Source organism: Pteropus alecto, unplaced genomic scaffold (assembly GCF_000325575.1).
Source record: "Pteropus alecto unplaced genomic scaffold, ASM32557v1 scaffold164, whole genome shotgun sequence".
NCBI classification, from domain to species: Eukaryota; Metazoa; Chordata; class Mammalia; order Chiroptera; family Pteropodidae; genus Pteropus; species Pteropus alecto.
The window spans coordinates 22,890,920-22,917,013 of record NW_006439568.1 but is presented as its reverse complement, the minus strand read 5'-3'; the positions used below and the strand labels follow the sequence as shown (position 1 = coordinate 22,917,013).

General features: G+C 32.9%; 1 protein-coding gene across 1 annotated transcript in view; it reads left to right on the top strand.

The window, feature by feature from the left end:
* The window catches only part of VPS13B (vacuolar protein sorting 13 homolog B), a gene marked incomplete at its 3' end in the record, with an annotated part of 647,903 nt that overhangs the window by 32,342 nt on the left and 589,467 nt on the right, over nucleotides 1–26,094 (top strand). The window contains exons 4-6 of the mRNA XM_025050073.1: nucleotides 10,510–10,630; nucleotides 19,585–19,752; nucleotides 24,062–24,243. Coding sequence (XP_024905841.1) covers nucleotides 10,510–10,630; nucleotides 19,585–19,752; nucleotides 24,062–24,243 — 471 coding nt within the window. The remainder of the gene's footprint in view (nucleotides 1–10,509; nucleotides 10,631–19,584; nucleotides 19,753–24,061; nucleotides 24,244–26,094) is intronic.

The following is a 26,094-nucleotide window of genomic DNA, read 5'->3' as shown; positions in this document are numbered from 1 at the left end:
ATTTATTTATTTATTTATTCATTTATGTATGTATGTATGTATGTATGTGTGTGTGTATGTATGTATGTATGTATTTATTTATTTAGAGGTGAGGCAACTCTTGGTTGACCTCACAGATTGCAAGGACCTTGTCAGCTTACATTCCCTTATCTTTTTATTTATTTTTTTTACACCTATAGCACCTGGTTTTCCTTGGTGATCTCCCATCCAAGTATTAATCAGGCCCAACCTTGCTTAGCTTCCGAGATCAAATGAGATCGGGCTTGTTTAGGAGGGTAGCATGGCCGTAGTGAATACATTGTTCTAAGCTAGTAGTTCCTTTCTCTTAATAGTTTAAATATTTGATTTCATTCCTTTCTGGCTTATAAGGTTTGCGCTGAGAAGTCTGAGGATAATCTAATGGGTTTTCCTTTATATGTTACTGTTTTCTTCTCCCTGGCTGCTGTGAGAATTGTCTTTGTCGTTGATTTTTTATATCTTTAATGCATTGTGTCTTGGTGAAGGTCTTTTCGAGTTGAGATAATTGGATGTTCTGTTTGACTTCTTGAATTCCAAATTCCTGCTCATTCCTTTGCTTTGAGAAATTCTCATCAACTATATGTCTGAAAATGCCTTCTAGTCCCTGCTCCTTTTCCTCATCTTTGATAATGTCCATTATTCTTATGTTTTCTATCCTGATGGTATCAGCTAGTTCTTGAATTTCTCTTCCAGTATTTTTCATTCTTCGGTTTCTCTCGTCTTCCTTCTGATTTATTTCTAGATTTCTGTGTTTGTTATCACTGATCCTTTCCTCCATTTGGTCAATTATATTTCACAAGCTTGCTGTTTTATTTTTCAACTCTTACAGTGTGTTCATCTCCAGAAGTTCTATTTGTTTGTTTGTTTGTTTGTTTTTTTTTTTTGTTTTGAGAGTTTCTGTCTCCTTGCTCTGCTCATCTAGGTGTTTTTTCAATTCCTGAAATTGTTGATAAGAGTAGTTTTGGAACTCACTGAGTTATTTTAGAAGTAACATCCTGAATTCTCTGTCATTTAAATCTCATATTTTATGTCCGTAAGCTTATTTTCTGGAAATTTTTCTTTTTCTTTCTGAGATGCCTTGTCACCTTGGTTGTTCGTGGTGTTTAGTGGACGATTTCTCCACCTGGGTAGTGATGGAAATGTAGTCTATTGTTTTTCCAGAAGAAGATCTATTATATAAAGATCTCTCTTTAGCCTGTTAAAAAGAAGGTGCTTTTCTTTTGGCTTTCATTAGGTAGCGTCTAAGCCTCTTGGATCCCTGCTTTATATAAAGTCTTTATAACACTTTTTAAATTTTCTTGTAGATATTTTAATCACGTTTGCTACACTCAGTTTCAGTTTCTGTCATTGTTAGTAATAGTCTCTGCAGCATTTGCTCAGATTCCCCTGGGCTCTGTGTGATCGTTCTCAGAGGGTATGAGGGCGGGGTGTGGGGCCCTCTGGGTTGGGAGTTGGGGGCTGTGGCTCCCCTTGGTTTTGCAACCAGGGCCAGTAAAAATCAACTGTTGTTTTTCTGTGGTCCTGTCCCACTTCTCTGCTTTCTGCCCTTATGACTAGGCCCTGCAGCGTTCCCAGGCAGGGCTGTTTGGGGAACTAGCTGCAGGAACTTGCTGCTCCTTCCCTCTCCCTCCTTCTACAGGGAACTCTGGTGGTTGTGAGAGGCAGCTTCTTTATTTCTCCCAGTCCACCGCCCGACACCTGGAGTTCTGACCTGTGGTAGCTCATATGTGCACATCCCACTCTCAGATGTGCTGGCATACAGTTTGGGTGTTTTTCGTTGAGTTTTAGATGTTCAGCTTATTGTTTCAAGGAGAGAGATATAGGGATGTCTCTCACTCCGCCATATTTCCTTTCACCTCCTTCCTATACCTCTTTATTTAGTTTTTTTTAATGGTGATTTTGGGTTGACAATATGCATGTTTAACTCATCATCGTCTAATTTCAAGTAACATAGTACTTCATAGATAATATATTCTTTTGAATGCTCACAACAGAATGCTTCTTATCCCCTGCCATAATTTGTGCTAATGTTGTTATAATGTTGTGCTATACATGCTGCAAATCCATAATATATTGTTGTTATTACTATTAATATGATTTGCTTTGAACAGTCAATTTCTAAAAAAATTTAAAACCAAATGTCTTTGTATTTACTCACGGAGTTATTTTTGTCATTCTTCATTCCTTTATGTAGAGTGAACTTTTCATCTAGTAGCATTTTACTTCATTTTGAAGAACTTTCTTTAATAGTTTTTTGCAGTCCATTTCATCTTGCTACAAATTTTTATAGCTTTTGTTTGTTTGAAAAGACTTTGCTACTTTCTTTGCTTAAAAATTAAGTCCTGATTTCTGGACTTAACCTTTAAGGTAATTCCTGCTTATCTGCTTATTGCTAGGGCTTTATACCATCGGAGAAGAACGAGTTTTCGTGTTATGGGTGGTTTCTTATTGGCTGCTATGGTGGTTATTACATTGTTCTCGAGGCAGGGAGAGATCTTTTTTTCTTTAAAAGCAGGAGATGAAAAATGTTCTCTCTTGTCAAAATAATTCTTATCTTTCTTCTCCTTGTTGGTTATGTAGGAGTGGTACATGCGTGAAAGCTCTTCCTTCAAGGGTTCTTGACTCCTTTTTAAATGGAGTTTTCTTTATTTATTTTTACACTTTCTTTTCTTTACTCTTTCAACACTTTTCTAACAAACTTTCAAATATTATTTGTTAAAAATTTTCACTTTAGATAGGCTATTTATCCAGATGAGCTTTATATTCCTCATTTGCTAAATGAGAATGACAATAACTTACAGGATTTTTGTGACAATTATGAACAAGGAATGTAAAGGTTCTTGAATTGTTTGTACCAGTAATATTTACTCAGAGTATTTTACAATGTAAGACTTATATTTGTTTATTTAAAAGAAAGTATTCCCCTTTAAATAATCAGTATTCTGCAGTTGAGGATTATTTTCTTTTTCCACTCCTATCAGCTTTTATCTCCTGCACTGCACTGTGCACAGTATCCTTAATATTGTAGATGCTTTTCTTTACTGTATACCACCTTCATTTTACTTCACTATCTTCAAGCCCTTATTTATGTTTGGACTTAATGGAATCTTTTCCTTTCTCAATTTACCCAATACCCACTTTTTCTTTACCAACTGTAATCTAGCTTCTCATCTCTCTAATAGAACTACTCTTTCAAACTTCTGTAGTGATCTGTTACTATTGCTAGTATTTGTTTTTTAGTTCGAGATGATGATAAATACTGTAATACTTAGATTTATTATTTTTTTGGTGAAGAATTAAATTTGCGCATGTTGTCCAAAGAGAATAATTTTACGGAGTGAATCTTGTTTGATGTTGATTATTTTGTGCATCTGAATACACAGAGGTGCTCTTGTTGATCAGTACTCCTTAGTTGTGGGCCTGGACTTCAGGGAGAGTTCAGCATTCCTCAACAGTGCACTGTTTTCCTGGCATGTCTTACTGCATGCCTCAACTAGTCTAAATGTAGACATCCCCCCAAGTTAGATCTCCTTCTCGACTTTATTATCTTATTTAGTAGAAGTATTATTTGCTTCTAAAATTCATTTGTTTTATAAAGAAGATAGGAAATAACATTTTTGACTAGAAATAAACTATTCTAATGTTTATAATACAAATGGCAATGATAAAAATGGGGGAAATTTTATTTAGAGTTCTATCTATTAAGTGGTTCACATTAATAGAAGATTTTCATACGTATCAAAGGAAAGCCAATGAGAGATTGGATACACCTTTAAGAAACAAAATAATTATTCTTTTCTTATTATCAAATTAGACAAAAGCTGTTAAATAATATATGCTCTGAAAAAGAGTTTATATATGGTTTAATTTTTTAATAGATAAGAATATAATATAGTCATGTACCACATAATGACGTTTTGGTCAATTACGTATGGTGATCCCATAAGATAATGGAGTTGAAAAATTACTGTTGCCTAGTTATGTTGTAGCATAATGCATTATGTATTTGTGGTGATGCTGGTATAAAAAACCTACTGCCTACCAGTTGTATAAAAGTATAGCACATACAATTATGTGCTAATAAATGACCGTTACTGGTTTATGTATTTACTATACTATATATTTTGTTATTTTAGATTGTACTCTTTCTACTTATTAAAAAATTTTTATTTTATTTATTTTTTTATTATTGTTTTTTAAATTAAGTTTATTGGGGTACATTGGTTAATACAATTGTATAATTTTCAGGTGTACATTATAATATGACATCTATATATTCTATTGTGTGATTACCACCCAAAGTCCAGTTTCCTTAAGCTACCATATATTTGATCCCCTTTACCCACAGCTTATTTCCTTACACTTGCTTTCCTTTCTCTTTTTGAACCTTTACTCTTCTATTAGAAATTAGATAAATTTTCCCCCTACTTGTTTTAGATTCCTGCATAATTTAGATATATCTGTGGGTTGATTTTTTTTGCCTTAAATATTGGAAACATGGGGTTACAAAGCAATTTCAGGTTGAATTATTGTTTATCTTGTACATTTTCATTAAAATTTATGGTTTAAAGCAGGAGTCATCAAATGATGGTCTGTGGACCTGCTGCCTATTTTTGTTAATAAAGGTGTTTTTTATGGCTGCTTTCATGTTTCAGTGGCAGAACTGAGTAGTTGAGATGGAATCTATACGGCTTGCAAGCCTTAAATATTTATTGTCTGGCCCTTTATAGAAAAAGTTTGCATATCTTTGTTTTAATAATTTAATTCTATTAAAATTAAAAGTCTAAAATAAAAAAATATCATATTGTCTTTTCTTGATAGTTTATTATATTATCTTTATGTAGAAATAAATAATTTAGAAAAGTAAAGTATTTAGCGTTTTATTACCAGATAACCTTGATTAAGTAATACCCAAATAACTTAAGCCCTTAAATAACTGGAGTAATTTTCTTTAGAGATATGAAGGAAACATTAATAATGAATGATTAGAAATTAAATTATTAGAATATATATATTTGTGTATGTATGTGTGTTTGTTAGTTTTTATGTGTAGTGTGAGGCAGGTATATGATTAACCAGTTCTTCCTGTACCATCTGAATGATCTCTCTTCCCTACTGATTTAATGCCACCTCTGTCATATTTCAAATATTCATATATATCTGGCTTTGTTTCTGAGCTCTTTTCCATTGATTTATTTATTTAAATTACTGTAGTTCTATAATAAATGGTAATGCTGTAGGTGGGACAGTCTCTATTTTCTTTACATGTCATATGTGTATATATAGGTATTGGTCATATCTTTCTGTGTGGATCCTATTACATTTAAAATCTTTTAAGGCTATTCTAGAAGATTAATTTTATTGTGATTGAATTTCATTGATTTCTTTGCGTGCATTAATTTTCTTTGTATTCTTTAGAATAGTTGTTTGCAGGTTATTTTGAATAGGGGGCTCACTGTCTATTTCACCATCTTTTCTTTCAGATCCATCTTTGCTCATCCCTTCTTGTGTGGTAGCTTTACAGTTACTTCCTCTGGTCTCTAGTCTAGAACCAAGTCTTATTTTGGCAATTCAGGGCTCCTGCAATGTTGATATTGGTTGATATAGAGTTACTTGTCTCAATATTTGCAAGATTTGCTTCCTTCTGACTTCCTTGCCAGGCAGCTTTATGCTATGTCCAGGCAGCAGCTGGCAGCAGCTCTTTTTGGCCTCCTTTCAAGAGTTGGGAGTTTCACTGTATTACTGATTTCAAGTGTTGAGACTTGTAACGATCTCTTGCCTTACATGGACCATTTTGAGTCTTTATAGTTCTCACCTGCCTCTGCCAGCTTTTGCATCTTGAGCATAGTGGTATCTCTTCTTTAGTCTGATACACTGCTTTGAGCCTAGCTAAAATTTTCTATTTTCACTTTATTGTTAGCATCACACTCCCCCTCCCCCGCCCCCCGCCAATGTTTCCAATTATCTAGTCTGCTGTATTTTCAGAAACATAAATCCTTATCACTTCTATTTGAACTAGTCTCAAATCTTTATCTAACTCTGATTGCTGATTTGATCTTTACTAGTACATGTTCAGTTCCTTTGTGGCCATATATATTGGTATGATGTGCCTTCCTCAGAAATGCCACATTATCTAAAATAAATCTACTATTTTACTTTAAAATTCAGATTTAAAAAATCATTTGGTTAATCCCCGCATAGTCTGGAGCTTAGAGAACAGTGTCATCCTATTTGCTTCATGGTTAGGTATCTCTCTTTCTACCCTGAAATTTTTGAAGCTCATTAGTGTCGTTTTGCAAAGTTAGAGCAGCTATAAAAGAGCATATTTTGCTTTATTAGGAGACTGAGAAGCTGGTTGTGTCATTGACTGAATTGGGATGTAAAGGACAGAGGATTTTTTTTTTTCCAGGGAATGGGGTTAAGGGAAAAGGAACAGTCAGTTGAAGAGTCCATGAGTTGTGTTTTAAACTTGTTGAATTTGAGGTGCTAGCATTAAAAAAATTCTCATAGTTACCTCATTTAATTTCCAAAGTTCTATAATAATCTATCAATTGTTGGTATCTTTGCTTTTCATTTCTGTCACATAACCAGCAGATTCTTTATCCTGAATGAAGTACTTCATCTATTAGTTTCCTACTTAAAAGTTTTATTTGCTCACCAATATTTAGAATAAAGCTTACATTTCTTGGAATGATATTCATGGTGGAGACCATTTGCTCTAGCTTCTTTTTATAGCTTAGTATTTCATTGCTCTCTATATACTTGCTTATTCTTTTTTTAATAAGACACGTGCTTTCTTCCCTCCTACTTTTCTTTGTTCAAACCCCTGTCCCCGCCCCTTGTTTTTCCTTCAGGGCACAGTCTTTTTAAACCTCTTGTGCTTTGAAATGTTTTTCTGACTGCTCAAGCTCATTTCTTTCTCAGAATATGCAGTATTTAGTACTGTATTGTTTAGGTGGCCTTTTTTCAGGGATGGCAATAGAGAAATGTTAAAATTATGCCATTTAATGCAATTTTAAACTGTTTACATGAATCTCTTTATGCTTTAGTTTCCTCATATTTAAAGGGGGCTACCCTTGCACAGGGAATAGTGTTATTAAGAGATATGAATATAATGTGATTGTTAGCAGTAGGTGACATGTTGGAAGTGCCATAAATAAAAAGTTTTTTTCCTTTTGTCTCTGTTTCTTCCCTCCTTGTCTTTCTTCCTCTGTTCCTTTCTCCTTGCTTTCCTGTTTTTCTTTCAAGTTTAGTGGTTACAGAAAAGGCTTTTTGGTCATCCCAGTTCTCCCATTTCCTGTCTTTTTGGCCTTGGAACCTCTTAAGCCCTAATTTCCTTATCCTTAAAATACTTGAGGCCTGGCACAGATAAGTGTTCAACAATGTCACTGTTGTTTCTTCGTGACATATATTATTGTTGACTAGCTTAAATTGCTCTTAATCTTTTTATGCATGTAGTATTTCTCAAGTGGGTATGTGAAGTACATGGATAAGGGTACCACCTATTTATACCACTTATTTTATTTCAAACTGCCTAACACATACTTTTCTTTGATCAGGTATTCCTTGTTGAGAGAAGTTATATATAAGAAAACGAATTATAGTTTTATTAGTCCATTCAAGCACTCAATTCTCTCTAGTGAATCATGCTAAAAATTAGATGACAGAATGTGGCTTAGGCCAGAGTACATACTTTTGTACTTTTGCCCTTAATTTCAGCCTATTTCACCTTCCAAATCTAAGAGTGGATCTAACTACTTCAATCTAGTTGTTTAAAAAGAGGGAAGGAAGAGAAGTTGGCAATATGATGTACACCTGCTGATACGAAGGAAAGGGATGTCATAGGCATAATAAAGAACAAATTTTCCCTAACATGTTGCTGTTAACTGGCATAGTTTGATTTTTCTCTGCCTGGGGCGGTGGCTGTGTGTGTGCAAAGAAGCCAGAGGAGAGATGGCTAATGATTGCATCATCTGGGGAAAATGGCTCTGGTCCTGTTACCAAGTAGCATAGATCTCAGAGATAGAAAGGCCCCACCACACAGGTGTTTACAGTTATTACAGCGATCTTTTTCGTTATTAAAGTATAGCCTAATGAATGTTCAGTTTTGGCCTGTCAGGTTAGCTGGTCCTCCTTTTGAGAGGTTCAAGTAAAAAAATTCAAGAAAGTGTCAGCTCTCTTCTTCCCCAGCCTATTATAACCCTTATCCTCACTCTTGATTGGAGAGAAGTGGAAGCAGCCCCGTGGGCTAAAGTTGATGTGTGAAGAAATTGGGGGGCGTGCACATTCCTCCTTAAGTGTACTGGGCATTTTTTTACTGACTAAAGTTTATTGATATTACTGTGAGGGTAGAGGTGAGGCAGAGATGCCCATTTTTATCATGAAAACAAGTGTATGTGTTTTCCCTGGCCCTCTCTGTGTTCTCCAAGTGTATACTTCTGCTTTGGTGACTTTATTTGGCTCTGACTCTCTAAAATACAGTGTTACTAAACATTCTTTATTGTATCTGATAATTGGCACTGTACTTGCTACTGGAGAGGATAGAGGTGAATGTCCCTAAGAGCTTTGTAGCAGTTCATATCCTACGTTCTCACACTCTGTTTCAGAAGCTTTTGGTGACCAGAGCTGCCAGGTGAGCCTTGGTCTTTTTCTGATTGCCATCTTGATGCCACAAGATGGAAGAACATAAAACATATCACTTCTTAGTTCTACCTTTTAGTTTCTCCTTCAGCTCTTTCCTGCATTTTAACCTCTGTCTGCTTTTAAACAAGGACTTGGAATGATTCATTCACCTGTTTTAAGTTTTGTCCTTAGTCTTACTCATAAAATTGTGAATCTAGGAGTCGATGGTTTTCAAGTTTTAAGTGACCAGACCTATGAGGGCTAAGGTGAAAAATATGGTGGTACATGATCCCATGATCTGTCAGTATGAAAGTAATGGATCTGTTTACATACAGTGTTTGCCACATTTTCCCTCACTTAGGAACTTTTGTAAGGAAATGACATTCTTGCTTGTTTCATGAGGAGCAAAGGGCAGTGTTTTCAGAAATAGCTATGTGGTCCCCAAGAGAAAACATTCTTTTGCCATGAAATATACTTACCAGACATTTTGGAAAAATTGCAACCTAAATAAGAAAGATATAACTGTAATGTGTTTGGGGTTAAAAATTATCTCAAAACATTTTAGCTAGTATATTTGAGAACAGAGTTTCTTTTATTAGAATTAGAGACTTTCAATGAAGTAAAATGTGTAATAGTCCAAAATGATGCATACTGGTTAAAAGCAGATGAGCTCAAACTAAAGATGGAAGTAATTCCAGTTTTAATAGTAAGTATTATAATTCTCATTTTGCTTTATTTTTTAATTTAATTTAGTTGGGTCAGGATTAAATGGAAGCTGACTTGTAATTGATACAATTAAAATGTAATTGAAATGAAAAAAGTTCAGATTATCAAAAGAGTTATTTTCTAATTATACTGTGCATATAACCATGATTTTCTAACCATGGTTAAGAAATGTTTTCACATTTTGTAATGTTTGTTTCATAGTATATATTATTATGAGTACAATTATTAATGTTCATTTTTAAAGCACACTAAAATTTCAGGTTTATTATAAATTTTGTTTAAACAAATAAGGCTATTTAGTTTTTCTTTTGAATAATAAAAATGTGCAGTTTGTAGGGAAGCCTAATTTACTTTTTTTTAAACTATTTGAAACTTTAACTGGTGTACTTTACCCTTTTTTCCTGTTAATCATTTTTCAAAAATAAAAATAACTTGTTCTTTCTTTTGCTTTAAAATGTTTGTCATCTTCTGCATGCCAGATTTATTGGACTGCAGTAGTTTTAGTGCATTTTGGCTGGAATGTTTACTATGACATCACTATAATCTATATACAGTATGTGATTTCAGATGGTTTTAGTGTTAAATATTTTCATAATTATGCTAGTTTTGGCAGTTCACTTGGAACTTTTTCACATCTCTTTAATGAACATGTTTTACTTCTGGGCTTTTGAGACAACCATATGTTTCAAAAATTAATAGTCTGCTTTTAATGTTAACATTGTGCAGAAGTGTGTGACTGCAGACACTTTTAAGGATGTAAGTTGAACTAAAAGTAATTACAGTAAAGTTTTATTCACAGTAGTAGTCTTTTAGTATTTAGAGAGTATAACATCTCCCCAAATAACAGAAGATTTCATTGTAAAGATTGAATAGTGAAGTTGTTTTGCCTTAACTTAAAATGAATGTAAGTCCATGTGAAATTTTCACTGTTTATGATAGCAAATCTTTTACTTTTTTGATTGTATTGAAGTTTCTAACAAATTTTTTCTTTTGCTAATATATCACTAGTATTTGATGCCATAATATTTTGTAAAAGATTCATCTTTTATTATTGTTTCATTCTTAGTGTGGTATTGAATAAAAATTTTTGTTTTCCAAAGGGCTTACTGTTCTTATTTGCCTCTTTCTTTAAAATGAATATAGGATGACCATGAAAGCTGTGGTTCTAATTCTACCAACCGTAGTACTACTGAGAACACAAAATCATCAGTAAAACCTCGAAGAATTCAGCAGGCTGCTCCCACAGATCCTGATTTACCACCAGGTAATTTCTAATGGGATTGATGAAGCCATATATCAGTTGTTAAATCGTCATAGCCCTTTGTGTAATGTACACTTTCAGTATTCTTTAGTGCCATAAAATATTTACACTGTATGTGCATATGCATTTGCTGCATGAATTCAGAACAGATTGAGTCCAGAGCCCTCACAGGTGTCTTTCATTCAGATTTTGATCTGTTTTGCAGCAGGTTGTTCCTAAAATTTCTCTCTCATATCCTCTCCAAGCAAAACCTTGCCTCTGATTTCCCACTCATAGTCTCTTTGTTCCCCTTGCTTCTTGATAAACAGGAAAGATACTAGATTGTTCTCAGTTTCTGGAAACTATCAAATTCACAGCAGAATCACATAATTTTGTAACTGGAAGAGACCATCTTTTTCTTGAAATTTTTATTTTCCTGGAACAGTAGTGACATACATAAAAGTTCCTTGATAAATATTTAATGGGTAAAAAATCAGTGATCATTACATGTTAGCTTTGTGGCTAAAGCTCATTGCTGCATTTTTACAGTTAGTAGCTGTTTATCAGTCACTTCTCTTCTGATTTTATTTATCAGCCATTTCTTTTTTTCTGAGGTGAAGGTGACATTGCTATACGTTTATTTTCTGCACCAAAGGTTTGTAGGCTTTCTGCTGGTTTTAATCTGTTTATTTTTTGATAATCTTCTGGCACTATTTGCTTTACCTTCAAGATGCTGGAGTTAGGTACACCATTTTATAGCCCTCCTCCCTCAAATAATTTGTTGAGCAATTACTGGGAGACAGAACAGTTAAACTTAATCTTGCTGAAGGAAAAAAAAAGGGATACTTTGAGAATCCGGTTGGATAATGGTAAATCGTTTTATTTAAAGGTTAATTCATATGGTTATTTGAGGACTCATTTCTGGTAACCTTATCCTGCCCAGAAACCATATTAATGTTCTTTGATTATAGAGATGAATTCTTGCACTTAACATTTTCTAGGGCAAAGTTATTTCTTTCAGAATCTGTGGTTATAGTTTTTGAGTTTGAACATTTACATAGATCCAGAGGTGCTTATTAAGAACAGTTTTGGTGTTGCCAATAGTTGTTTGTTCTATACCCTTGAAGGATTGGTGACTATAATAGAAAAAGAATATGAGTCAATATCTAATATTTTCTTTGCAATTTCTATGCTTAATATCTAGAGTAGTCTTTTTCAGATTATGTATCCTGACCAGATAGTGCATTATGAAAGTAATATAGGAGGTCATGGCAGGAATTTAAAAAATATGTGGTGTAAAATAGAAAACCTGATAGCATATGGCATGTAGTAAAGGTTGGTAATATTTCAAGAAACTTTTGCATATGTGTATGCCTATGCTGGGTAATAATGTATTATTTCTTACTGGGAGAAGAGTCAAAAGAGTTTGAATATAACCTATTTGAAATACAAACATTTTCTTTCAGTTAATGATGTAGGCCAGGACCTTCAATTACTGCTAATAACTGTTTTGAATTTTGGGCTTAGCATATCTTTTAAGATATGACAATTCTTATTTAGAGACAGAATTTAAGGTTGGTTCATTCACTCATTCATTCTTTCCTCAATATTCTCTGTACATTATCTCTCTGTAAAAGGAGACTACTTCTAAGCTAGATACCTTGATGATTCAGTTCTGTGCTCTCTGAAGTGTATTTATAGCCTTTGGCTTTTCTCTAAAATGGCTTCAAAGTAGGTTATGCTTCAAACTATTATTTTTTAAATAACCTTTAAGATATCTAGTGTTTATATTTCATTTATTACAGAAAAGATGATAATTGGAGAGCCTTTATTTTGTTCTTTTAGATTGAATTTAAAAATATTTTATGGTGGAGACAGGCTGTTCCATTCTCTAAATCTTTATTGTTATGTAAATGAGAGTATGCTAGGGTATCTAATTGAAGGCTATCTTTGTTGTCAAAGAATTAATTGCTTAGTATATAGGAGTATATTTGTAAACTACAGTGCAAAGTGAAAGCAAAGAGAAACACTAAGAAACACTTAAAAAGGAGTGATTATGTGCAGGTGTGTGTGGCTTCCAAAACACATAGGTAAAACAGAGAGGCAAGAAAAATTGAAAATAAAAGGATGAGAAATGGTATAACAAACATGTACTATCCAAAAATAAATCTGTATTTGTAGCATAAAACTCAGGCAAAATTAAAACTAAGGCAGAAGCATTAATGGACATACGTAATAGAGATACTTTATTATAAAAAAAGGTACTATTCTCCTCCCCTCCAAAAATGACTATGTACCTGACAACTTAACTTTGAAATGCACTAGATCGAGCCAACAAAAAACCCCAAAACTAGATCTTTGAATATCATTATTAACATTATTTTAATATTGTTTTAGTAGACACATATAAAACTGCACTCAGCAGGTAGACAGTATACATTCTTTTGATGCACATATTGGATATCTACAGACATAGAAAAAGACGTGGTCAAAAAGGAAGTCAACAAATTTCAAAGACTAACTATCATACTGACCATCCTATATGATCACAATACAATTAAAATGGAGTGTAATTAATGATATGTTTGAATTTACCCATACTATTTTTATTATTTGTTTTATCTTTGTAAACTCTGGTTTTCATTCTGTTTCCTCTCTCATGTGTACTGTTTACTTTCGACAGTCTTGAAATAGCTGCTCCATACACGCTTTCCAGGTTTTATGGCTTTATTCACTGGGAAAGATAGAGTAGAATGTGATTATCTTATCCAGAACTAGAGCCTATTAACATTTTGATTTCCAACCTTTTAGAGACTGCATGTGTGTGTGTACACGCGCACATGTGCACACATACATTTTCTTTTATAACTTGCATTTTTAGGTTAATGTTACGAACATGTTTCTAGAACATTAATATTTTTTATATTGTTATTTTAATCATTAGCATGTATTCCATTGTATAGCTCTTCCATAATTTATTTTTAATTTTTTGCTTTTTTCCCCTAGCTTTATTGAAATATAATAGACAATTAGTTGCTCATATTTACATCATACAATTCCATGAGTTTTTTTCAATTATAGTTGGTATACAATAATATATTAGTTTCAGTTGTACAGCATAATGATTAGAGCCCAAGTGATCACCCCACTAAGTCTAGTTCTCCTCTTCCCCCTTGCATTTGTATTACAACATTTTGACTATTTTCCTTATGCTACACTTTATATCTCCAGGATTATTTTGTAATTATTTGTATTTCTTAATCCCATTGCCCTTTTTCACTGTTCTCCTCAATCCTTCTCCCCAACCTCCCTCTAGTAGCCCTCAAAGTATTCTCTGTATTTATGAGTTTGTTTCTGTTTTTGTTGTTATTGTTATTTATTTTGTTCTTTAGATTCCACGTGTACGTGAAATCACGCAATACTTATCTTTCTCTATCTGACTTATTTCATTCAGTGCAATACCTTCTAGGTCCATCAAGGCAATATCTTTTTCCATCCACTTCCTTTTAGTCTGTGTGTGTCTTTTAATCTGAAGTGAATCTTTTGTAGGCAGCATATTTAGAGGTCTCGTTTTTTATTCATTCAGCTACCCAATTCTTTGGTTGGAGCACTTAATTCTTTTCCATTTGGGATACTCGTTGATAGATATGTAGTTATGTTATTACCATTTTTATTCATCATTTTGATACATGTTTTTTCTTCTTAAAGAAGTCTCTTCAACATTTCCTGTAATAGTGGCTTGGTAGTGATAATTCCTTTAGCTTATTTTTGTCTGGGTGGCTCTTAATCCGTCTTTCAACTCTAAATGATAGCTTTGCGGGATAAAGTATTCTTGGTTGTAGATCCTGGGTTTTCATCACGTTGAATATTTTGTGCCAAGCCCTCTATCCTACATGGTTTCTTTTGAGAAATCAGCTGCCAGTCTTAAGAGTGCTCCCTTGTAGGTAACTAACTGCTTTTCTCTTGTTACTTTTAAGATTCCCTCTTTGTATTTAACCTTTGGCATTTTAATTGTAATGTGTCTTGGTATGGGCCTCTTTGAATTCCTGGTTTTTGGGATTCTCTGAGCTTCCTGGGGTTGTATGTCTATTTCCTTCACCAGATGAGGGAAGTTTTCCATCATTATTTCTTCAAATAGCTTTTCAACTTCTTGTTCTCCCCCTCCTCTTTCAGGTACCCCTATTACATGGATGTTTTTACAGTAAATTGCGCCCCAAAGACTCCTTAAATTACTATTATAGGCTTGGCTTCTTTTTTCTTGCCATTCTGATTGAGTGTCCTTGGCTTCCCCAACCTCTATATTGGTGGTTCAATCCTCTTCTTCATCCACTCTGTTAATTCCCTCTGATATATTCTTCATCTCAGATAATTTTTTCTTCATTTCTGCCTGGTTCTTTTTTTAAATTTCCGTTTCCTATTTTATGATTTTTATCTTTTTGTTAAAGTTCTCACTGAGTTCAACTACACTTCTCATAAGTTAATTGAGCATTTTATAACTAGTATTTTGAACTCTGTATCTGTTAGATTGCTTGACTCCATTATTTCTGGATCTCTGTTCTTTTCTCTCATGTGGTTTCTGCTTCATTGTCCGCCCATTTTGTCTGCTTTTCTGTGTCTGCTTCTATGTATTAAGCAAAGCTCCTAAGTCTTTGGTCTTATTAGTGTGGCTTTGTGTAGTAGATGTCTAGCGGCATAATCCCAAGAGGGGTTCAGCTGCAGGCCAGGTTTATCCCCAGCCTGTGTCCCTTAGGGGTCACCTGTTAAGATTCATTAGGCAATCCACAGATGCTGTGCTTACAGCTGCCTCAAGAAACCATGCCAGAAACTGAGGCCAGTTGCTCAGCTAGGGGCACTGGACTCGCCAGGGACACACCTGCATTTGGCTTGGATGGGTTTGCAAGTTGGTGGAGGCGGAGTTTCAGGGAATCCTCTGGATGGAGCGACCTCTGTTATCCAGTTTGATGACATCTCAGCTGTGGCTGCCCTGCGTCAGCACACTGGGAGTGGGGAGGGCTCAACAGAGGAACAATGGATACTAACAGCACTTCTTTCTGAGAGAAAGCCTTGCCTCCGGCCCTCACTCTGACGACTCACCACCCCGCTGTAAGTCTCTGGTACAGCCCGATCAGCCGACCTGGTGTTTGTGCTTACAATGAGTGAGTCCGTAACTATGAAAGCCTGGTCGTGGGCACGACCTTTTTAAGAGACGTCTGCAGCTGTCAGCTGCCACTGTTGCAGCCTCTGTTGTACTCAGCCACTCGGGACCTGGCAGCCTTGCTTCTTCGCCCCCTCCTACCTTATACCATTGTAGAGTGATTTCTTATTTCTCTCCCTAGTTGTAGGGCTTCTGTTCATCTAGACCCCTGGTGATTCTGCTTGCTATTTACTCTGTGTTTTTGTCACAACTCTGATTTGGTCCCAAGAGAGGATGAACAAAGCTACTATCATCTACACCATTTTGCCTGGTCTCTCCTCTTCCGTAGTTTATTTAACCAGTACTTTTTGTTAGATATTTAGGTTATTTTTCATTTTCAGTTTTGTAAAATGCCTTAACAAACATACTAGTAAGTAAATCTTTGCGCACACCTCTGTTTATTAAGAGAAATTCTTACCAATTTATTGAATCAAAGTTTATGAGGAATTTTAAAGCTTTGGGGTGTATGGCCAAATTATCCTGTGAAAAGTTTGTGGATAGTACTTTCGTCTAAGCACAATTTCGGTCCCGTGCTGTTTTTATTATTAAAAAATATTTATTTGAAACTTTATAGATGAAAAATGCTGTTATGTATTTTATTGCTAATTGAGATTACTATTGTTCACCATTTTGTTCTCTTCATCATTTTGTTATATAGGAAAGCTAGTTTTATATTTTGTTAGCTGATCAGTATTCAATATTTTTCAGTTGCATCTTTTGGATTTTCTGTATAAATATATAGTCATCTTCATGTAATGATAATTTTGTGTCCTTGTCAATACTTATACTTATTTCTCTTTTTAAACCTTATTTAGTTGTTCAGAACTTCTGTGATCACCTTAAATAGTAATACTGGTAGTGAGTATCCTCAACTCAGAGCTATTTTCTTTAGCTCTTACAGTAACTGCCCTACGTTATCTTCTAGTTACCAAATCTGTTGGATGCTTTTTAAATTCATGTTATTGAACTATAGCATTGACAATAAAGAATCCTATTCTTTCCTTAGCCTTTTAAAAAAAATATTAGTTTGAAATAATTTCGACCTTCCAAAAAGGCAGGAACATTAGAAATAGCTTTCTTTCCCTTTAGCCAATTAAGCATAAATTGCCTGCCTATATGATTCTGCATAACCCCCAAATAAATTTTACACCGAAAACTTGACTAAGATGTTTTTAGGTAATGTAAGTCATCAATCATGATATTTTTGACTTGAGCAGCTTCACTTCCCAGTGACCACATTAGGATAAACTAATTGCAGATGTTATTTCTTTGTAATCAAAATTATTTGAACATATCACTCAATTTAAGAATATCAGAGAAATAAATACGATATAATTTTTGACTTTTAGGATTTCATAGTTTAACAGACAAAGTAAGTATACATAAACATATACAAATGGCAATTGTAACGTAAGTCCAGGAAAAATGGTAGAGACAGCCTCCTTAATGTAGATGTGTTGGGTCGGGGCATTGGAGAAGAGGATATAGGAGAGGGAACATTTATTCTGGGCCTGTGCAAGAAGGGAGAATAGACAGGGTATTCCAAACAGAAGGAAGAACATGAGCAAAGTCAGTCAAGATTCATAGTGTTTTGTCTGGCCCTGTGGGCATATGTATGTGTGTTTGGAAGAATGGGGCTTTTGCGTGGGGAGAGAGGTAGGTAATGATAGGAATTTCTGGAAAGGTTGACTAATAACAGACTAAAAGAGCTACTTAGTATGACGTCTTGTAGGTTCTTATCCCGTGTGACTTCGCATTTTCACATGCTCGTGGAATAGATCTGGATGACTGTTAGGTTAGTCATTTGAACAAATATACTTCCAGGGAGTCACTAAATATGGAGTGATGAGAGCTGTTAGATCTGCTGTTTGACACTCTGTAGCTCACTTAGAACTAAATTGTTATGAGGGATTAAAGAGATAGTGTATCATTTATTCCCTTGGTGAGTCACTGTTACTTATTTTGGCATTGCATTTTTAATAAGAAACAGCCTTCTCAAGTAGTTCTTTTCAATATTTGATTCTTTTATTTTGGTGAAATGAATTCGCTTATTCATTTCAATTTGTATATTTTATAATGAAAAACTGAGGAAGAATATTAAAAAATAGATGAAAAATCCATTAGTAGTATTCTGTCAGTTAAAATACATTTACAGTATGTTTCTATTACTTTGCATTATACTTTTCTACAGTTCTATCTTTGAGAGTTTTTTTTAAGATAATTAATACTTAAGTGGTTTTTATGAATTCCTATTGATGACAAGATTTTTCAAAAATAGGAAAACCAGTATTAGTCATGCTTGAGTTCTTAGTAACAGGATTTTTATTTTTGTTTTTTAACATCTGTGTTGAGTAGAAATAGCATGGAGAAATGTACATCCTAAGGTTAAAAATTTTGGTCTTTAAAATTTATTTTGGGAGCTTAATTTGTTAAGCATCATTTTAGCATCTCTCTTCAAAGAGTATTTATTATCTTAAATTCATTGATATTTTGTATGTTAATTTTATAGCATATGATAATTAGTGCTCTAAAAGCTGTTAATAGTTTCCATATACCAGAAAAACTTAGTCATTTTACATTTCTTTCATCACTGGGTATGAATGAAAAAACTGGCTTTTGAAAACATGTTATGGTTGAATAGATTTAAATAACTTTTTTCCCAGGAAGCTTTAGGTATAGATATTAACAGTGTCAATTGCTGAAAGAAATTGATAGTTTTGTCCAGTTAAGTTCTGTTTTAAACTATACAAACAGATGGTTATTTCATAGAATAGCTAGTATTTTAATTACCTTTTAAATAGATTTTAGAGTGGAAAATGCATTTGAGTAAAGTGAGGTTTTTAATTTTTTTCTTCTATGTCTTAAATGCTATTTAAGTTTAATTTAATTTACATTTTCAATTAAATTTCCTCAGTAATGTATCTGTATACTTTTATTGTGCGAGAAACTTCTGAGAAAAATTTCTGAGATTATGGAGTATCCCATAATAGCATGAAATTAAAAGAAAATTTTTAGACATTCCAGGCAAGCTGAGAAAAAGAATGTTCACTAATTCCTTTTGTTGTTTTGAATTAAAAAACCCAATTTCTGATTCTCTCTCTTATTTCTCTGTCTTCTCATCCTTGGATCCATTCTCTTCCTTCAATACTTTTCTTTTTTCTATTTTCTTTGTTCTTTTTTTCCCTCTTTTTTTTTTTTAACTGTCCACACTTTCTTCCTCATATTATCTTCCCTACCCTGTTTCAATATTGTAAGTGGAAATAGTTGAGTCTGCTATGAAAGTAATGTTTCTCCTATCTTTCTTCAGGTCTAGGTTTTGAATATTTTTATGGCTATTTAAAATAGGAAGGGGAGATGATAGCTGATTCAAAGAGAAGCTTAAAGAAGCTATCCTTCTATGGTACTGTATAATCAGCATATAATAATCAGCATATAATAAGTTTCATTTGGGAAAATGTCTAATAAAGTAGGCAGAGAGCAAAGTACTTGTAGGATAATTATTGAATGGGATCTAGTATTATGTTATTTAAAAAGTTTTTGATAAATATGATTTTTTCTTAGTATATGAATACTTTAGTATGTAGAACTTGGTAATGGCTTTTGTTGCGCTGAGTCTGCTACTTATTAGCTGTGTTTCTTTAGCAAGCCTATCTGAATGTTAGTTTCCTGTTTGCGAAATAGGCTAAATATATATCTTTCACTTATATTAAGCTCAGTAATATTTTAAGAAATAATTATTTCTTGACAGACTTGTGGCTAATTGAATCCTTTTTCTATTTTGTAGGTTACGTGCAGAGTCTGATTAGACGAGTTGTAAATAATGTAAACATTGTTATAAATAATCTCATACTAAAATATGTTGAAGATGATATTGTTCTTTCAGTCAATATCACTTCTGCAGAATGCTATACAGTAGGTGAATTATGGGATCGTGCATTCATGGATATTTCTGGTGAGTAAATGTCAAGAATTTTTCCATTATTGAAACTTTTCTTGGATTCTAAACCTTTCTTGGGCCAGCTGGCTCTTTGATAAATCTAATGAAAATTTTATGCCTACAGCTAGAAAAATGCACATATATAGAATTTAGCATGAAATTACAGAAGGTTAATAGACCCTCAGATTAAGAAATCTCCAAATTGTTTTTTTAATATTTTTAATTTTAATTTTTTCTTACCTATAACATGCTTGTTTCAAATGTGATGTTTAATGTTTTACAATGCTGTGTTATAACAATAAAAATTAAATAGTATTGTTAAAAATTTTAAAGTTTTGAAGGAGGAAAAGAGGGTATGTTGCTTTCACATAGGTTGGTAATGGCAAAACAATATATCTGATTGATATGTGTTTTAGGATTGTATATTCCAGAGCACATATGAGATTTTTGGGTAATCCTGAAGCCTCCTTTAATTATCGTGTGCTGTATTTTCCCAATGCTTATCTTAAATTAAATAATAATTTAATTTTAATTGCTGCCATTTGTTACTGCTTTATTTTGTTTTACATGGTAGGCCCTGTGCTAAGCATTGAAACTATAGTTGTGAAGAAAATAGATATTTCTTTTTAGTTTTGTCAGAAGAGATATTAAATAAGTGATAATATTTGTTAATATATGTTCTGATAGGGTAAGAAATGAGTATTTTTGGAATATATAGTAAGGAGACTATTGTGAGCACCTTTTATCTATGACTTGCTGTGGTATGTATTTGTTAAAAGTGCTGGCACTAAAGTCAGGCTGCACGAGTTCTCCCACTTAGTATTAGATGAGTGACCTTGGGTGAGTTACTTTACTTCTTTGTTTTTCAGTTTCTTTATTCGTAAAATGGGGGTAAAGGAGTTTCCTTATAGGAGTATTTTATTAAATACATTAATGCACTGAAACGACTTATAAAAGTGTTCTATAAATAGTCACTGCTCAGAAAAATAGCTATTATTATTAATATTATTATTATTTACACTCATTTTCTTTATTTGTCAGAACAACTTCAGAAAGTGATGATATCCTCTCTCATTCAGTCATATATTCATTTACGCATCTTAAGTCCTAGGTAAAGGAAAGCAAAGTGAAATTGAGTCTCAGGATTATTTAACTTGCCTAATTAAGGCATAAACTAGGAACTAGCAGAATTAGAATACAGTTTTTTTTTTGTGTTCTACAAGCTTCAGTCTTCATTTTTTAGAAATGAAGAATAATCCTGATCTCAGCTCTGTTGTGAGGCATAAAGAAGAGTGTATGCAAAGGCCCACATTTTGGTTTCTGAGACATTGTTAATGTCTCCCTCTCATCCTCTGTGGAAAGAAATATTCAATAAAAAGACCAGAAGAAAAAGCTATGGAAAATAGAAAGAAAACAAATATAACTGGATAATGCTAGATTGAATAAGCTGATATTTTAGGGGAAGAAACTTCATTTATAGTTTTAATATAGAAGTAATGCAGATAATACTTTGGGAAATTCTTGATAGTGAATTGGAAAGAGTCTTGAATTGGGAATTTAGGTGAGTCATTTGTAAAATCTGTTACCATTACTGCCAACCTACCAAATGTATTTATGAGAAGTATGAGACCACATGAAGGCTCATGATGATGGTGGTGATAAAGACAACAGAAATGGTATCTTCCATTTATTGAGTGTTAACTGCTGGGCTGGTGCTTGTTCTTTTTTACCTTAATTGTCTTGTTTTAATCCTTTAATCTTCTGAGGTAGATACTATTATTTCCCCTTTTATTAATTTTTAATGTAACATTTCATATTTACAAAGGGATTTATGTTGCATATTTGTTATAAAATAATGAGTACCTACCCTCTTGAGTAACTAGAGCATTAACAGTTGACCCCCTACCATATGTTTTTCCCTATTCCATCCCCTTGCTTCCTTCTAGGGTTAGCTGCTGTATTAAATTTTATTCCAATTGCTTTAAAAAAATTGGAATGAAGTACTGATACATGCTACAACATGGATGAATCTTGAAAACATTCTAAGTGAAAGAAGCCAGGCACAGAAGTATATTGTATGATTCCATTTATATCAACTGCAAAATAGTGAAATCTGTATAGACAGAAAGATAAGTGATTGTTTAGGGATTGGGGATGGGGGAGGGCAATGAGGGGACTGGAAGGGCAATAGCTAAGGCTACAGAGTTTCTTTTTAGAGGTGATGAAAAGCTCTAAAATTGATTGTGGTCATGGTTGCATAAGATTAGTACACTAAATGTCACTCTTGTATACTTTAAATTGGTTAATTTAATGATATGTGAATTTTACCTCAATAAAGAAAAGTTTTATCATGTGTGAATGTGTCCATCAATGATATATTTAGTTACATGTATTTTTGAACTTTGTAAAAATAGAATTTTCTATGTTTTTTTGAGGTTAGTTTTCATTTAAAATATGCATTTAATATTTTTCCATATTGTTGCGTGTAGTTGTAGATCACTGATTTTTACTTATGAATAATATTTTACTATTTAAATATGCCAAAACTTAATTATCTGATCTCTTGATGATGGTCATTTGGGATGCTTCCAAATGTCTTTTTGTACATATCTTTTGATGCGTATGCGTAAGCGTTTCTTTAGGGCATATGCTTAGGAGTTGGTATGTTAAATGGGAGGATATGCAAATCTTCACACTGTCAAATAATGCTAGAGTGCTTGTTAGGTAGACATAATGATTATCTCCGTTTTACAGATTAAATTGTAGCATTTATCTAATGTAAGTACGAGGACTGGAATTCATTTTCTAATTTTTAAAAGATAGTTGCTGTTATATTGAGTTTTTTAAAGAAAAACATTTTCAAAGCTTAATAATTTCTTATCTCACTGAATGATGATTTTCTAGAACATCTTCGAAATATGACTACTTTATGTTCTTATAGCATAATGGATAAGAGCATATACCTTAAAGTTGACGAAGTTTAAATTACAACTCTACCGTTTATAAACTGTCTAATATTAGACAGATTATATACCTTTACTGTGCCTCAGTTTTCACATCTTTTAAAGAGAGCCGTATAAAAGACCCAAAAGACTTAATGTAGCATGTACTAGCAAATAGTAAATTATTATCATAAAGAGAAGAAAGCATCTAGAAGGTTTCTTTCATTTCTAGTCCTATTATAATTTCTTTAATTCATATACATGTATATATCAGTAAACTAAATCATTTAATAATATACTATGTGAAATGAAATAATATGGTAAGTATGTGTATTTTTTAACATATTTGAAATTTATTTGCTAATAAAACTTTACTGTTTCCACACATGTGCATACTCTTTAGTTTTTACTTCTTAAAAAAATTAAATCCAAAAAAAGAAAAGAAAATTAAAGATTTAATTAATTAGAGGTTGCTAGGATATAGTTAGAAATAGTGCTACCAAAGAATGGACTAATGCATATTTATTTTATTGTTTCGAAGATTCCCATGGCCATAGCGTGTGGGACTGCTAACTTAAAATAACTGACCAAGTAGACTTGGCCTGATACTTACCTAGGAATTGCTTGTTAGGAATAAAACTACTCATTAGTTAAGTGTTTCATTTTCTAGTTCGATTTTTTACCAGTAATTGTTTCATTTTTATTCCCTTGAAAACAGACTTTATACTGTTATTGGTAATTTCTTCATTAATTATTATTTAGAGCAGTGCTAGTTCACTAGAATTTTTTGTGATGATGGGTATGTTTTATATTTTTACTATCTAGTTCTGTAGCCACTAGCCACATGTGGCTATGAACACTTGAAATGTGGCTAGTGCAAGCAAGAACCTGAGATTTTATGTTTATGTGCTAATTCATATATGTTTATTGCTGGTGGTTACCATATTTGAGAGTGCAGGTTTAGAGCACAGCAGTAAGCTTTTTAGTGTAAAATGAATATTAAATGAGTAACTAGTACTCCAAATATTTTTACTATGGTTTCTCGAGATTTTTATTTTATTGTTATTTAATATCTCATTACAGATAGCAAAATGTAGCACAGTTCATAAATTTTGTCTTAAATTTGTAGTCAAGCAAATTGAGGGCAAGCTACTTCATTTCTTTAGTTTCAACTTGATTGTTTATATGGAGATTGTTGTGCCTATTTCATATGTTTGTTGGAAGATTTAAATGATATAATAAATGAGAGGTTCTTTGCATAGGTTCTGGCATCATGTATTAAATGCTCTATTATCTTCACTAATAACAATTTGTATTAATCATAGTTGCCTTTTTCCTCTGATGTTCCTTTTTACTTAGAAGTGTTTTTTCTTTTTTTTTAGCAACTGATCTGGTACTGAGAAAGGTTATCAATTTTTCTGACTGTACAGTTTGTCTTGATAAACGGAATGCTAGTGGTAAAATCGAATTTTATCAGGATCCTTTATTGTACAAATGTTCCTTCAGAACTCGTCTGCATTTTACGTATGATAACCTAAATTCCAAGATGCCATCTGTTATTAAAGTAAGTGTTTTTTTTCTAGTAGTTGAATTGCATATCTGATTTAGTTCTTGTGCATGCTAATTTTTATTAATAAAGATGTTAACCTCATAGATATGCAATTTGTTTTTGTAAAAGTTTTACTTATATTTATAACTTCTGTTATTTACTATATTATAAGATATAATTTTTTGCATTATATGTTCTAGTAGAGACATTTTGGGGCCGACAGTAGTTTCATTTTTAGTTTGTCCAGCTGTTTATTAGTGTTTTTCTCTTCAAGTAGATGGAGGAGATCATATAAAAAAATGTATTTATGCCCACAGTAGACTGAATATGAATCTGCTAGTAAAGTTGGGGAATGTTAAGGTAGATCTGAGATACATTTTGAGAGCAAGTAATGGAAACATGGAAGCCTTCTAATATAAAATAATCTTATTTATCATTAGTACAAATTTAATAGTATATTCTAGGTTGTAGCTAAATTAGAGGAAAGTAAAAGTGAACCTGAGGAAAACTTTGTGTTGGCACATAAATTTGTGTTCTCAAAATTGATTAGCCATGACATTTCGTTTTAAAATATGCCCTAATATGAATAAGCTTGTCGACATGCTATTTTTGACTCTGGCAATCACTAAATATAAGACCATTATGCTCAACTGAAGTAAAATTTATTAATAGTGTGTATTGTGTAAGATTTGCCGTTTTGAGTTAGACTCATCATTCTTCCAATTCCTAGTCTTAGGAAATATGTATTAAGTGGACATGGTTAAACCTCATTGATCTCCTTAAAGGCAGGTGATTTGCAAAATGTTACAGTTACTATAATAAGTTTTTTCAACCTCTCACGTATGTTCATTTAAGTGGCTTCTGAGTTTATTTATATTTTGGGTTAGCTTTTTATAATTTTCTATCATTTGTGAGATATGGGTACATAATTTATTTCCCCTAGTTTTGAAAATTTACTTTTTTTTTTTTTTTTACAGTTTTTCAGTTTTTCTTTGACCACATATCTGATTACTTTGTTAGGAATGATTTCTGTAATTGAAAATACTTTATTAAGTGGTTTAAATTTTTTTAAGGGCTGTGATCTGTGTTTCTGGGAAGGTTTAACCAGTGTCAATGCTTGTGAACATTTAGGGGAATGCCTGTATTACACTTTTGCTATCTATAAATATGATCATGTTTTAAAAATTGCCAACTTGTTGAGCAAAAATTTATATATTTTAATTAACATTTGATTATTAGTTGTTAGATTTTTGAAAATATGTACACTGATCATTTGTTCTTTGAAAAAGCTATTCAGATTTTTTTGTCCATTTTTCTATTGGGGATTAATCTTATTGATTTTAGCATATATATCATATATAAAATATATTTTAAAGATGTGTGTATATTGTGTGTGTGTGTGTGTGTGTGTATGTATAAATATATAAATAAATAGAAGATTGATTCTTTGTCTATCATTGGTTTTTTTTTTTTTACTGGGGCCATACAGTGTTTAAAAGGATGTGGTAGAGAAATCTCAAACGAAGAAGAGCTTGACAGGCCTGCACTGCATGCTTCTTCCTTCTCTTACCCACTCCTCACCTTTCTTTTACCTCTCTGTGGTCTATTTAGTGTATGATTTTTAGGTCAGTTTTAAGAAACCTGTATTCTTATTTGAATATGGCATTTTACACCCCTTCTTCCAATACTGCTTTCTTTCCTTTCAAGTACAATTTTTTATTTTGCCTTTAGCCCCAAAAAAGATGATGATTACCATTACTTCTTTTTCATGTTTCATAGACACGCAAATAAATACCAGTTAGTCAAAATAAACCTTCCGAGAGACTTGACTTTATGGCTTAATTGGTTTTACTCCATGTTTATAAA